The sequence below is a fragment of the Rousettus aegyptiacus genome, unplaced genomic scaffold (assembly GCF_014176215.1).
Source record: "Rousettus aegyptiacus isolate mRouAeg1 unplaced genomic scaffold, mRouAeg1.p scaffold_m13_p_11, whole genome shotgun sequence".
NCBI classification, from domain to species: Eukaryota; Metazoa; Chordata; class Mammalia; order Chiroptera; family Pteropodidae; genus Rousettus; species Rousettus aegyptiacus.
In genome coordinates this window covers 84,486,825-84,502,857 of record NW_023416286.1, presented here as the reverse complement: position 1 = coordinate 84,502,857, position 16,033 = coordinate 84,486,825, and the positions used below count along the sequence as shown (strand labels likewise).

Here is a 16,033-nt window from a genome sequence, read left to right as displayed (position 1 = left end):
TTCATCAGACACTGGTAGTGTGTGCCTTTAGCTGACTCAGTTTTTGCATACCAAACCGTTCAAGTACTCGAAATTCGAATTCCCCTTTACTGCACCTTGATGTAAATAAGCTCTTAGAAGTTGTTCCAGTTGATGATCCAATAAAAGGGAGCAATTAGTATTGTCTCTCGGCTGTTCTGCTTAGAAATATCCTGTTAGGTAAAAAACGGTTGGTTTCACTTTTCCCCCCTCTAAGCCAGCGATTGATTCTCAGTGGGCCTTAACACCACCGAGGAAGCGTTTGGGAAATGTCTGAGGCCACTCTGGTTGTCACTGTGACCGAGGGGATGGCACAAGGACTTGCAGGGGGACAGTGTGCTAGACTTTCTACAACACATGGGCTAGTCCAACACCATCAAAAGAACAGTCCTGTCTCCCAAAGAGAGATGCGCGCACCTTAAAAGAAAGCGAATCATAATTACCTAAGCCTAAACTCTGCCGTCGCTGTTGTACTCACAGGGGCATGAGGCAGAGATTAAAGAATGTGACTTTACTGTACCCTGTTGAGTTGTCATGGCCGATTGTTTATATTGAAATATATACTGTTTTATTATGTAGTCCGGTGAGGCATTCTATTGACTCTTCTAAATTATGAGTACAGATAGTGTATATTATCTATAAAGGCTGTCATGGGGAAGTTAGGGGATAATTCTCATTAAAGGTGGGGGGAGCTAGGAACACTGAGAATCTGTCTTTCTAATGACCCTGCGTCTTCAGCTAGTAAACTAAAATACTTCATACAGAATACTAAAAAACAGAAAGGCCATTAGTTGTGACTGAAATCAAAATAAAATTTCAAGGTAAAGAGATGAAAGGTAAAAAGGCTACTGTACTGCTTTCTTTGTGGAAAAGAATCTTCAAGATGACATGAACTGAGACACAAAAGTAGTATATTTGGAATTAAGGAAGAGGCCCAGAGTTCCCTCAACCTCCTTCCTATGGCGTATCTAACCTCTCTTGCCTACATATAGTACTTGCATTCATGACAAAGATGTGATGATTGTCCCCATTTAAAAACAAAGAGGAAACAGAAGAAATGATAATACAAAGAAGTTTGGAATCGACTACGTAATAGCACAAACCTCACAGAAACACGCATGAGGCAGTAATCTCATCTAACAGGTGGTCATTCTCTGCATGTCCAGGAGCGAATGGCACTGGAAAGTGTAAGAAAAATTCTGTCCTTTATGAAAGGAAAAAGAAATACAGAAACAATGGAAAGAAAACAATGTCCAGGGGAGTGTGCGTAAAGGACTCAGCATCCTTAGAACAGATTTTGAAACTACGAAGAAAGGGGCTAAATGAAGGAAAACCCTGTTAAACTTCTGGGGGTCACGAAGTCCTTGGGAAATAAATGTATTGGAAGCTTTTTCCTAGGAAATGCACAGCCATGCCTTGTTTCAATTCCAGAAGAGTTAAGCTAAGCATCTCTTAAGGCTATCCCAGAAACAGGAGTTGGGGTGCATCAGGGGAAGCCAAGTATCTTCATTAAATAACGTCCAGCCTTTGGGGAAGATCTTCAACATGAGAGTCCGAATATCATAGTGTAAATACCATATATGACCGAACAGAAAAGACAGGCCCACAGAAATGACTTTTTGAAACCAACTGGTTTAGAAACTCGAGGACCAGAGCCTGGACCCCAGTCTAGTGCTATTTCCAGGTACTTGCGTGGCGTCCCTGTGAGCAAGTCATCAATGTTCACATTACTTAAGTTCACATCTGCTCCAAGTGACTGTATCATGTCTCCACTGTCTTAGGTCTGGTTTCCTAGAGGCAGCAGACCTGAGACAGGGATTCAGATGCAGGTGATTCACAGAGGGGATGCTCTCAGGATGAGCAGAGTGAAGGAAGCAAGGTAAGGCCCGGGAAAGAGAATTTAGAAAATGTGGCCTTGGCAGGACTCTGGCTTCGGCCTGCATTGCACCACAGTATCACCGGGAGGGACACCCCCAAGACAGTTGTCAGTAGCTGCATGACACCAGTTTCCTGTGGCCGAATCTCTGGATAATGGGGCGGCTATGAGCCACCAGGAGCCAACACTCACCTCGCGGGGTATGCTATGTAGGCTGCACCCTGGTGACGGGGTCTTGGAGAGGCACCAACGTCACCCACAACATCACGTGAAACTAACTTAATTTACATTATAATAAAGCATGCTTCTGAGCAAACTGAATAATATGGAACACCTAATACACCACATAAGTATAAAATGATACCACAGCTGCAGATTTTATAATAGCCCTGAAACGGCAGTTTACCTTGATCAATAATAATTGTATGTGATTCATTAAATCTCTGTCATAAATAAAATACTGAGCAGAAAATACATAGAACACATCGCTGTATAGGGCCTCATAAGTAAATCGAATGAGGCTAATATTTCAGTAGGTATGAGATAAATATCTATTCTAAATGGAAAAATCTTATCAGTTGGCTATTTAGCTGAATATGATCTCATTCCAAAATATTATTTGAGCAGTCGTCAAATCAAAATTTTAGTTTCTGTCTAAAGGGTAACTTTCTGTTGTTAAAGTTCTATTAATACTTTAGCGATATATATTGTGAATTAACTCATTTAAAGCACTACCTTCAAATATATGTTTAGACACCGTTTTGCCTGGGGAAACTGGGAATTGCGACATCAAAAAGTAATTTTCCCTTAGTTAATTACTTTCTAATTAAAAACTATACCTAAATCGAATCACTGTGCTATTTTCCTGTGCACGTCTGAGCGGCTCTAGGGAGAGATTTTAGAAACAGAGAGAAGTATTGTAAAAAGAATCCAAATTGAGGGCACTCTACAAAATAACTAAGCACGAGTCTTCAAAAGCGTCAAGGGCCATGAGTGATCCTGTCTCTGCGGAGATGCGCAAATTAACACGAGATGGGATCCCCAATCGGGTCCTGGAACAGGGCGTGGGAAAACTGGCAAATGTGAACGGAGCCTATAGTTTAGTTAGTATTGTGGCAATGTTGATTTTTATTTTTGATAATTGTACTAAAGTTATAAGATGGTGACATCAGAGAAATTTGGGTGAAGAGTACACAAAAACTATACTATTTTCACAACTCTCTAAGTCTACAATTATTTTGAAAGTTTCTTAAATACTAAAATATTCATAAAAATTGTGCTATAAAAATAATTTGAAAGAATGAAACAAAACAGACCATCCCTCATTCTTTCGAAGAATTTTTTTAAAAGTCCACCAAATTTAAAAAGGATACGTTTTTAGTGTATTTGGCTCCAATAAACACACACAGACCTGATAGAGGAGAGGGGACTAACGAAAAAACCATCAAGACAAACCCGAGGCTGAGGCAAGGAAGTGTTAGGACACAGTTAAAGTTCCATTCAAACCTAGAGATCAGGCACCCTTTGAAATTTTCCAAAACACAAAGTTCTCAAATTGCTCGCATTTTCTCCACTTTCATTCCAAACTTAATCTGAGAAACAACCATCTCCCTCATTCTCCCAACCACCTTTCCTACCGATTTTCATGTAGACCTAGTAGTCCTATAATCTCACGTAACAGTTACGTCCTTACGCCAGGCATTGTGCTAAACATGTAAGCATTATTTATTTAATATACACTAATGACCCTTTGAGGCAGGTATTATCTTCTTGATCGATGAGAGAGCAGAGGCTTAGGAAAATCTTTAAGCTGACCATAATCCTACAGCTTAAATTTGAACTCTGGTCTACCTTCTCTATTCTTATTTCCATATTATTTAACTCCATTATCATCTAAAATCTCATTTCATTTGGGGCGAAGACATCCAACTTAACACTTACTTGCCAGCACCTCGAGCTGACTCCTCCACTGCCCTACGCCTGCCAACCAGTCTTTGGAATCCAAGTCACCACCCTCAGTCCTCACTGCCACCTTCCTTGGCCAGTCTAAATGACCATACCTGAAACTTTTCATTATCGAAAGTGTCCCACCCCAAGTATCATCATGATCTGCTTTATCCTTTTCTGACTTCAACATACATTCATATATATATCTGCACATGCAGACACATATACATATACATATATATACATATATATATATATATTTTTTTTTTTTTTTTACTTCTCCCACTCTCAGTTACCGTGTTCACAACCTCAATAAAACTTCCAGTCTCTTGACTCCCTTCATTTTCTCCCAGCACAGGCTAACTCTGACACATCACTTCCTACAAGGTTTGTGGGAAATCCTCCTCGTCTCTCCTACCTGTATTCCCTAAGGCACTTATTTCAAACTTGCCATTCTCCAGAGGCTACGAAACTACTGTTTCTACCTATCATTTTCAGGTAAGCAAATTTCAATTTCCTCTGTGAAAAGGAAACTATAATTCAATTTCCTGTATTCCTACTTTACTTGCACACTAATCTTTCTATACCAATTCCTCCATCTACCCAAAGATATCTCCATTTATTTATGCTCTGGATCCTCAAAGATCTTTTTATCTTTCTTAAATCCTATTTCACTAAATTCTTGGTTGGCATGTCAATCCTTAAGGGATTAAAATGAAAAGAAAAAGCCTTTCTTCCACTCTGGCGTTCCTTTCTATGACTTCCTTTTTCCTCCTTCGGATAACTTACAAAAGAATGTTTCTACACTTGCTGCCACTTTCACAGTGCATAGACCACAGTGGTTACTTTTTAGATATTTGTTAAATAAATAAGATATAACAGAAGCTCCCAAATCGAATTTGCTAATCCTGTTTTGAGACAAACGTATGAAATTCTCGTAATGTTCTGGGAACTGGATGGAGCTGGAGACAATACAACCCCAGCCTAGAACAGGGTCCGATTTCAGAGGCAGAATCTTCTGCCAGTGGTACTGACACAGTAAAACTGGCCCAACTCACACCCATCACATCTTCAGGGAGCACCGGCAGAACCACACGCCACCTCCATGACCTGGAGTCAGGCAGCACCTGGCCAAGGGGTGAATCGGGCCGAGATCCCACCCATACTTCACTCCCCAGCTGTGAGACTTTGCGTGGCGCTGTATCCACTCAGAGCAATGAAAGGATACACAATTCCTGATCTAAACAAAGACATCAGGGGTTCAGCAGTGGCCATGACTTGGAAACCAAGTTAACAGCATGGAGTCGAGCCGGCATTTTTGCCGATACTCCAAAGGATTCTTCCTATGCATGGGAGAGGGCCAGAGGTTCCCACAAACCAGAAGTTACAAGTGTTCTACTGTTTGTAGACACCTTGATTCCATCCCAGACTGATAAAACACTGATACAAAAACACATATTTTCTGTTTTCTTTGCCAAAACTAAGAGGGGGAAGAAAGATGTAATCTTAATACTCATGCACATATACACAACTAGTTGGAGTACTAAGGAGCAATCAAGCAGAGAATGGCAAACACAGAGCAGACTTTTTTTCAACTAAATTACAAATGTTAAACTATTTTCATTCATGATGTGGGTTTTACAAGACAGCAGGCTCATTAAATTTACATACATCAAGTGCTGTGGGTTAGTTAACGCCATGGAGTGTCAGATTACATTTAAATGATTGACTCTTTGGAGAGCAAAGCAAATATACACAAGCAGCAAGGTGAAGATGGACAGGTGTGAGACAGTTTACCGAGAGAGAAAAACACTCCAGACAGGCAGAGGTATGACTAGAATTATAAAGTGGATACTGGAAAGACAATATAATAATCGATTGAAAAATCATAATGGGTCAATAAGCATTATATTCAAAGGTAAAAACTCTGTGCACAATAGCAAAACCAAACTTTAATTTTTGTTAAGTCAACAGCAATCATTTCATTTTAACAGTGTATCATGTTCTGTTTCCTAGGTTAAAGCCCATACGCAGTCATCCTTGGTAGCCGTCTGTCTTGCTAACATTTTATCCTATCCCTATAGTCACAGACTGGTTAAGCATCTTAAGAGGTCCACGATGATTACAATGACTTCTCCTGAGACTTCAGAGCTCAATATCCTACAAGCACAACTTTACTCATATTTCCTCTAAAAGTGTAATTCTTTTCTTAACCACACTGGACTTTATCTTCCATACCACACAATGCCAAAAGGTCTTGCTAATGCTTATTCCTACTAAGTTTTTTTACTACCAATAAGAAATGGAAGATTCCATTATCTAGTTCCAGGTCATTACATACTCTCAAATAGTCAACATTAACTGAACCTTACCAGTTCTGTAATTTAAGTTTAATCTTATATTAGCTTTAAGTAAACATTACCAAAACCTTTAAAGGATAAATACAACTTAGAACCTAGAACCTGGAATTAACTTCATTACTACTTTTTTTATATTTGAGATGTCCATAAATATGCTAAAGCTGTAGAATAGTTAATCTTTCTTTTGATCGTTTCTGGTATGTTCTTAAACAAACCTTTATAATCATTTTTTATATAAATGATTTTTTTTTTTCACTATGAAAATGCTTTAATGGTGATGTCTGTACACAGCTGTGCTGTCGAGACAGGGAGAAGAGCAGGTGCACACACAGTGAGACGGGCTCTCGGGACAGGTTGAGAGTGAATACAGGGAGAGTTCACAACTATTTTTGGAATATAGTGTGGCTAGAACTTTTCAAGCATATGCATAAGCACCTACAATCACAGATAACTGTGATTCCTGCAGATAAAAACATCGCTACCAATAAAATGGGTTTCGTTTCTTTATTTTTCAACTGTCTAAACAAATGGCCATTTTCTTTGGAAACTACATAAAAGATAAAATGGTCATTTGACTTATGGTATAAGAGCTAACTTTTCTAGAGACAAAAATAAGACTAAGAAAAGGTCTTCAGAGTTAGAAATTGTGCAGACACATCATTTTCCAGCTGGTGAAAGAGCATGTTTAAACATTAACATAACATTCATCCTTTTGAAATTCCTCTATTTTATTGGTTCAACAAACTCCCACCAGGCAAAATTCAATGCTCCTAAATCATTTATTTTCTCATTTATCTGGATCTAGAAGCAACAACTAGGCATTGACATTATCCCCCCTGACAAATACAACCCATGAATCAACTTGACAATTGCCTTATACTTCTATACTCTCTTCCTCCTCCTCCTTATATTTGGATTATTATTCGGATGGCTTTTAAACCACCTTTCCCCAAATTTTTCAATTTCTACCTAAAGGAGAGAGGAAAGACTGATAACTAATAGGTCGAAACAAAGCATTCCCACAAAACCTCTCTCATCTTAGCTAGTCAACTCCAAATACACTTTCTTAGTTTGTAATAGATAAGAAATGCTTAGAAGAGAGGAAGTAGATTTGTAAAGAATGCTAATACTTGAAATAAACTACCTGCTCGTAGCAATCTATAGCAGTCAATAAACACTTAGAGAATTAACACAAAGGGGTTCTTATTGGTTTCTCTTTTCATTCAGACTCCTGGTGCCCCTCAAGATATCACTTACGAATTCAACATAATAGATGTCCATTTATCTGACTAAAGAAATTGCTGTGCATAAACCCTTAATATCCAAGGATTAAAGGGGAAAAGAAGAGAAAAAAGAAAAATTGTCCTTAGCATATACCCAAAGGGGGTGGGGAACGCAAAAGTAAGTTAACAAGATGGACTCTCCACCCACCAACTGTACCTAGAAGTATCAAATGCACCTAAACAATCTCGCTCCATTTTATCAGTTTGCTCCAGTGTCTTTTCTTTCCTGGACCTAACATGTCAATGACGTCTGACTACAAAGCTAGGAAGAACACAAGACATCTCTACACTTAACTCTGTGTGTATGAAGTTATATCATTTTATTGCTTAAACACGCTGTTTGACAAAACAAAAGAAACAGACCATATGTGCAATATGCAGGGTGAAGGCTCTAAAGGGACAAAGATGCATAAAGTTAAATGTTCACAGTCCAATAAAATACAGTTCTTATAGAAAGATTAGAAAAGGGATCTAATGAATCAACGAATAGAACATACATAGTCACTCATTTAATCATTAACACAGAAATATACTCGGCTTACTAGATAAAAACTATCAGGACCAAGCATCAACCCTGGTTGAAGGCTGGACTAATAAGGAGCTAGCCAATTTAATTCAAGTAACTGGAATGTACAAGGAGGAAAAAAAAAAAAAAAAAAAGCCTTTACTGCAGTACTTTAGGAACAGAGAAAAGACATTAACTGTTTTCTGCAGTTATCAGAAAAGGCATCATGGAATTGTTGTTTGATCTTTCTTTTTAAATTTTGTTATCGAATTCAGTAAAGTGGCAGGATAAAAAATCAACATACAAAACTCAGTTGCCTGTCTCTACACTAACAATGAACTCTCTGAAAAAGAAATAAAATCCATTACAGTAGAATTGAAAACAATTAAACACTTAGGAATTTAATAAAGGAGGTAAAAGGTCTTTACAGTGAAAACTGGAAGGCACTCATTTTAAAAAACTGAAGACACAAATGAATGCAAAACTATCATGTGTTCACGAATCAGAAGAATTCGTACTGTTAAAATGTCCATCCTAACCCAAAGTCATCTACGGATTCAATGCAGTCCCTATCAAGATTTCAATGGTATTTTTTACAGAAATAGAAAAACACATTTCTAATAGTTGCATGGATCACTTTGTAAGATATTTAGTGTCTAATCATTATGCTGTACACAGGTAACCAATATATTGTATGTCAGTTACAATTAAAAAGTGAAATGTATAAAAAAATTTTAAATGAGAAAAATTTTTAAAATAATCAAACTCATAGAAAAAAATAAAAAATAAAAGTTGTATGGAACCACAAAAGACCACGAATAACCAAAACCATCTTGAAGAAGAACAGAACTGGAGCCATCACACTTCCTGATTTCAAACTATATTACAAAGCTATAGTAATCAAAATAATATGCTACTTGCATAAAAAAAAAAAAACACACGAATCAATGGAACACAATCAAGAGCCCAGAATTCAACTAATACTTCTAAAAGGAGCCAAAAATGCTCAATGGGAAAAGACAGTCTCTTCACTAAATGATGTTGGAAAACCTGATAATCACATGCGAAACAGGAAATTGAACCACTATCTACGACACTCACAAAAATTAACTCAAAATGGATTAAAGACTTAAATGTAAGACCCGAAACAGTAAAACTCTAGAAAAAAAACATAGGAGAAAAGCTCTTTGACGTTGGTTTTGGCAATGAATTTTTGGATATTATAACAAAAGCACAACCAACAAAAGCAAAAATAAATAAGATTTCATCAAATTAAACAGCTTCTGCAGAGCAAAAAGGACCAACAAAATGAAAAGGCAACCTATGAAATGGGAGAAAATATTTGTAAACCACATATCTGATAAAGAGGTTAGTATTCAAATATATATGGAACTCATACAACTCAGAACAAATCTGATTCTAAAATGGACAGAAGAACAGAATCAACATTTTTCTCAAGAGGGTAAACAGAAGACCAACAGGTGCATGAAAAGGTAATCACTAATTAGGAAAATGCAAATCAAAACCACAATGAGATGTGCCTTCAGACCAGTTCAAATTGCTATCATCAAAAAAGACATGCTGGCAAGAACGTAAAGAAAAAAGAAGCCCGGTGTGCTGTTGGTGGAAATGTAAATTCTTACAAACCACTACAGAAAATAGGATGGAGGTTCCTCGAAAAATTAAAAATAGAACTGCCATATGATCCAGCAATTACACTTCTGGGTATATATCCAAGAGACGAAACCAATATCTCAAAGGGATACCTGCACCCCATGTTCACTGCTGTATTTATAAATAGCCAAGACATAGAGACGACCTAAGTGTCTGTTGAGCAATGAATGGATAAAGAAACTGTTGTAAAGATATATGATGGGATATTATTCGACCATGAAAAAGGAAAAATCCTGCTACCGTGATAGCATAATGCCCTCAGGGTCCAACCATGTTGAAATAAGTCAAAGATGAATAATGCATGGTGTCACTTAGATGTATAATCTAAAAATGCCAAACTCATAGAAACAGGGTAGATTAGTGGTCCCCGGGGCTGGGGAGTGGGAAGTGGGGAAAACAGGTGGTCGAAGGATACAAAAATGCAGTTACAAGATGAGTAAGTTCTAGAGACATAATGTACAGAGCCCGGTGACTCTACTTAACACCACTGTACTATACACTTGAAATTGCTAAGAGTAATTCTTAAAAGTTCTTACCACAAGGAAAAAAGGAACTCTGAGGTGATGGATGTGTTAACTAATCCTAATGCGATAACCATTTTGAAATATATATTAACCTAAAATTAAAAGGTCAAAGTGAGAGGCAACAAGCATTTATTTTAGATCAAAAGAACAGCTATGTGGGAAGTACTGATTCAGATTCGAGAGCACTGATTCAGATAGAAACCCGGTGTCCTGATTAGGAGGCTAAGGTGGGGGGGGGTCATATATGGGAAAGGGAAGGGGAAGTATCGCATCAAGAGAAGGAATTGCTACAGGTACAGATAAGCTAACACAGACACTAAATCTAAATGATGTTTTTCATTTTTAGTCCAGTAGTCATCAGTCCTGTGGTTATGTTTTCTTGTCACCTTCGCAAACAGTTGTTTGAGATACAAGGTTGCTTTAGGTCCAGTCCAAAGGTTATTTTGTTCTGTTTTAACATTCCAAAGGTTTGAGGAGTAAGACAGCAAGACAAGTCCCCTGGGATGGCAGCTCCAACCCCATTGTAAAGTGGCTCTGTTTATATTATTTACATAATATCGCATTGTATGCCTTAAGCTTACACGATGTTATATGTCAGCTGTATTTCAATAAAGCAAGAAAAAAAAATAAAATGATGAGTTCAGTATCTAGCTTGTTTGGATTTAGCATCTTTTAGAGAACTCAATTATACCTACTCTTCTGTAGAAGACAGCGAGGTATCAAAATATAAGGATATTCTACTACATGAAAGGGCTCCAATCCACCAGAGGAGTACATAGGGAACCGAAGTAGATAACGAAAAGACAAGAGGGCCAGAGGCAACACTCAGAGCAAATAAAAGGACCTGAAAAGGAAACTAGTAAGAACTGAACAGAAGGAAGGAAAATCAGGAAAGGGGAAGAAGTGCCATGATCCCCAAAGAAAAAGTAGAAATGCAAAGAAGGAGGAACGGCCGGCAGTGTTACGTGTGCCGAACAGGACCTGATGATCAGAATGCCACTTACAGTTAGAAGGGTGAACATCTGGAAGAAAACAACAGTGAAAATTAAAAGCTATGGGTAGAAAGAGCCAGAGTAAATTATTCTGTGTAGAGGGCAGGCTTTGGAGGTTAATGACAGGAGCTAAGGACAAAGGATGCATCGGCTTCTCATGGACAGGATGTGGACTCCCAGGAAAGCAGGCCCGGGCCACCTGGATCATACTGCATCCAAAAGGTGACCCCAGCAGAGGAACAGGCTCATGAAAGAGTAGGCCAGACACAGGGGACTTCACAAGTGACAAGGGAATGGTGGGGGAGACTAAGAGGAAGTCACAAAACAGCACAGAAGAAAGGAATCAATGTTTGTAATCTCCTGCGCCTCTGGCAGGTAAATTAGTCCCACAAAGATGTCCACACCCCAATCCGTAGATCCTGTAAATGTTTCGTATTACATGGCAAAAGGGACTCTGTAGATGCAAATAAGGTTACATACATTAAAATAGGGACATTATTTTGGATTATCTGGGTAAACCCAATCTAATACATGAGCCCTTAAAGCAGGGAACTTGCTCCAGGTGGAAGCAAAAGATGCCAGAGGGGATGGCAGAGGCATTGCAAGCGCGAGATGGATTTACTGCATCTGAGATGTAGGGGGCCACCTAGAGGATGGGAAAGAGCCCCGGGAAGCTAAGGCAGCCCCCAGGTGACAGCAAAGAAACTGGAACCTCAGTCCGACAACAGCAAGGAACGAGATGCCACCAACATGAACCAGAAGAGGATTTTCCCAAAAGCCTCTCTGATTCTCAAGAGCCCACGTATTAGTGATTTGGGCCTTATGTCACCTAAAGAAACCAAGTGAGCCGACCTGGACTTCTGACCCACAGAACCTGGAGATAACATGTTGGTGTTGTTTTAAGTTACCAGGTCGATGGCAATTTGTTAACAGCAGCAATAAGAAGCTGATACAACACCCACGGCATCAGTGCCGGATTATAAACAGCCTAGGCCAGCAAGTATATGCTAGTTCCTCCCCCAACCCCATCTCCAATCTGATCCTGAAGGGGACTGATTCAGTCTAGGGAGTACAGAAAAGTAAGGTGAAGAAACAGAAGAGGCTGACCTCCCTCCCAAGAACAGCCCCTACTGGGTAAGACTCTACATGGAACAGGCTTAAAAGAGGGAAAGAGAAAAGCTTTCTTTGGATGAAAATTAAGTTACTTTTATTAAAGTAGGATTTTTACGAGCCGAAAGTCAATGAAAAGCTCTGAGACCTGCCTTGAATTTCATCCAGAGGCAGGAAAGAAATAAGCCAAGAGGGCTGGTTCAAAGAGGCAACGAGTAGAACAGACAAGTCACTTTCAGCTGATCCCTACCATGTTCGCCTCACTCAAAAAAGAAAGAAAAAAACCAGGTCCATATAGCTTAAAGTGAGTTCAAGAGTAACCATGAAACTATGACTTCCAGGAATCAAAGCTGTATATACAACGACATCCGCACAACTATTTAACTTATCTAGATCCACAGAGAAACCAATATGGGCTTTGACAGGAAAATTCCGCTTTCACCGAAAAATAAATGGGAGAAAAAGCCCTTAAGAAGTGTAACTAAAAATTCATCACTACCTTAAAAAAAAAAGCACACTGAAGTTATTACCCAGAGAGCAAGTAAATCAATTTCCTAAATAAGCGAAGTGAGTACCAATGGTGAAGTCTTACGCTGTACTTCACATTCATTAAGTAATCAAGACAGCGCCCTGTCTTTCAAAGGACTGTCTTGAGGAGGGAAAAGATGTTTTTCAAAACAAAGTTATTACTTCATGTAAAAATTATTTAAATGCCTTTGATAATGTTGAATAAAAATTATTCTAAAAGTTGCGCAATGCCGAACCAAACAGTCTAGATGCAAACTTTAAATGGTATGAAACTTCTGTACCGGTTAAGCGCCAAAACGTTAAATGGCTAATTATTAAATGTTTCTTCGTCAAAAAAAATTTTATTAACGGTGGTATTAAATATCACCAATAGGTGCAAGCCAGAAGTCAAAAGCAACCTAAATCTAGCAGCCTCCACGGACAGAGAAAGAGCTTTAAATTTGTCAGAAATGTGGTTACCCTGAAAACCCTGAGAAATATCACTGAAATCCACATTTAAAGAAGGAAAGAGACCCTTCTCGGCTTCAAAATCATCTGCAGGTTTTCCCTACCATGTACTGTGATAGTTCAAAGGAATCAGAAAGGGAAGCAAAGAACCTAGTCCTCATTTTTTAAGAAAGAACTTATTGTGACAGACTCATTCGTTAGCACACTGGACAACACTGAGAAAGCAACAGTTTCATGGGCTCTGCTTAATAAAGTGAGTTTGATTGCAAAAGGTCTTCTGTCGAGAGAGACGCCTGTGTAAGATTTAACAGGTGACTGGGCCAGTTATCTGCCAGTATTATGCTTCAAAATACCTATCTGCTCTGTGCATACTATTAAAGTTGCTGCTCTTAGCCAGGAGAAGGGTAAGACTGACGGAAAAAACACTTCTGAAGGAATCGCGTTCAGAACAGAGTACCATAAACTACATCGGTATTTTTCAGTATTGCTAAGTAACTGGCTTGTGGTGATAAAATGTGGCCCCCATAAACATCTAACATCAAAGGCCAGCTCTACTTACTCAGAGGGTGCCATCAATTACAATCAAAGAGAAAGAAATTTTTTTCTTAATCAGGTGGTCACAAGTGAACCAAAAAGTCCCACTCCAGAATCTGAAAGATTAATTTCGGTGAGCAGTTCCACAATGATGCCTGGATGAGTGAGGAGCAAAGGGTACTTTACCATCTTGAGTCCTCAAAGGTAGTCCCAGAAGAGCTACCTGTATGCAAGGCTCATTAACAGAGGCGAAGGTGAGCAAAAAGAAAAAGAAAAAAAAGTTGTTTTCTTCATTCTAGGCTAAAATTATATTAAATCATGCTGACAAGAGTAAGGAGGTTATACATGTACGAATAACTAAAGCTAAATTCAGCACTTCATCAAGAGCTGATGTTATAGGTAAGAATTTCCCAAGCTTAGGCTTCATGTAAAACAATACTAATAAAAGGTATGTTCAGTGATGAAAAGTTAGGAATCACTCATACGAGTTACAAATCCCAGGAAGACACAAACTAGGCGTTCTTTCTGGGGTCTTCCGAAGCTCCATGTGCAACAGTAAATACAAACACTTGTTGATGAAAACAAGACAGTATAACGGCAAATACACCAGTTGATTCCAGCAGCTCTTAACTTTCACCCAAATTTCAAGCACATCTTACACTCTAATGTAAATAGGTGAATGCAGTCATTTCCCCGGAAACAAAAGAAAGCTGTCAAAACCAATACATGAAACACACATATGCAAAATGAATCGTGATGCTGCAATAAAATAATATACAACTCCTCAGAATGGCATACAAAATCCTTTCATACTCTGCCCCAAATAACCATTCCAGTCTAATTTTTCCCACGTCTCACTGGTCCCTGCTTGAACTATTTGGATCCTCATTCTCTGTTCACTGCTGTTTCCCCATCTCTAGACAATGCCCTTCTCTCCACCATCCAAACCCGGGCCGGAGACGGGGCTCTACTCCCTCCACCCTCCTGAATTTCACTAAATTAGCGATTTCCTTTCCACTTTCATTTCTCCTGAAGCTAATTAGGTATCTCTGAAGAAGGTTCTTCCTTCTCTGAACTTATAAAATAACTTAATCATTAAATACTACCTTCTGGCATTTTTTAATCATTTAATTTCCAATTGTTTTGAATCCTAAGGGATATGCAACTTGAGGGTAGAAACTACTTATGTAAATAATCTATTTATAAAAAATTAGCATTCGTTTTGTGGCAAAGGGTTTGAATATACTTAATGTATGTTGGATATTAGCCAAATTAGTTCAGCTAGTTTGAAAGTTAGGAGCTGAGTCTGTCAGAGTCTCCATCATTGAGAACCAACTGAAGGCCACAAACGACACGAAGTGTTTCCACCAGAATAGGCACACCCCAAAATGAGCCCAAGTCTCTACAGATATAACTGATGAACTTGGTTATCCGCTTGACAACCCACACAGAAGAGCAGTGTGATCGTCATTCTAAAATGTAACCAAACACAGACGGATGGACCACTTAATCTATTCAAGACAGAAACGTCTCATTCGATACTTCAGGGTATCTATGTTTTTATCTACCCTGAAAAGAACAAAAAACTGGCATGACATTTTTCTTTGGATTCTTATCTTTGGAACCATAGAGCACCTACGCTGAAAGTGTCACCTTCAATGACATCAGAAAGCACCCTTTGGAACACGAGCTCCAGATATGTTTAGGGATCCGGAAACATGATCGAAAGCTAAGGCTTTTACACCCAACAACATTTTATAAGAATCAAAATCCTTACCATCATCTTCTCAAAAAGTTCTAAGAGTTCATTCTCGGACATTGGCTTGGAAAAGTTTTCCATCGTCTCTGAAGAGCAGTCTCCGCTTGCAAATGCCGTCTTCAGGTTCGGAAGTGGAGGCCTCTCTTTCTTGCTACCTGGAATTTTTATGCTGGCAAATTTGTCCAGCTACAAAGAAAGGTAAAATAACATATGAATAATCACCCTCTCAACATTTATCTGACCCCCGGAATGAATAGGCAAACACGGTCAATCACATTATCAACTTGATTTTCATTGGGAGATATTCAGCACTGGACATTGTAAAATTAAATTTTATATATAGGGGTGTGTGTGTTTAGTAAAACATTTTTAGTAACCATTCTAAAAGCAGAGGACAAATCAGACAACTCAAAAGATACTTTCTAATTTTAAAATTATAGAATTGAGATTCTAATGACGGGTGACCTTCTCTTTAT

The 16,033-nt window shown here is 38.6% G+C and overlaps 1 protein-coding gene across 2 annotated transcripts in view; it reads right to left on the bottom strand.

Annotated features, from left to right (window-relative positions):
* Positions 1-16,033, bottom strand: part of DIAPH3 (diaphanous related formin 3) — a 430,201-nt gene that overhangs the window by 371,811 nt on the left and 42,357 nt on the right. For both annotated transcript variants that reach the window (XM_036228908.1, XM_036228909.1), the window contains exon 2: positions 15,576-15,743. In XM_036228908.1, coding sequence (XP_036084801.1) covers positions 15,576-15,743 — 168 coding nt within the window. The remainder of the gene's footprint in view (positions 1-15,575; positions 15,744-16,033) is intronic.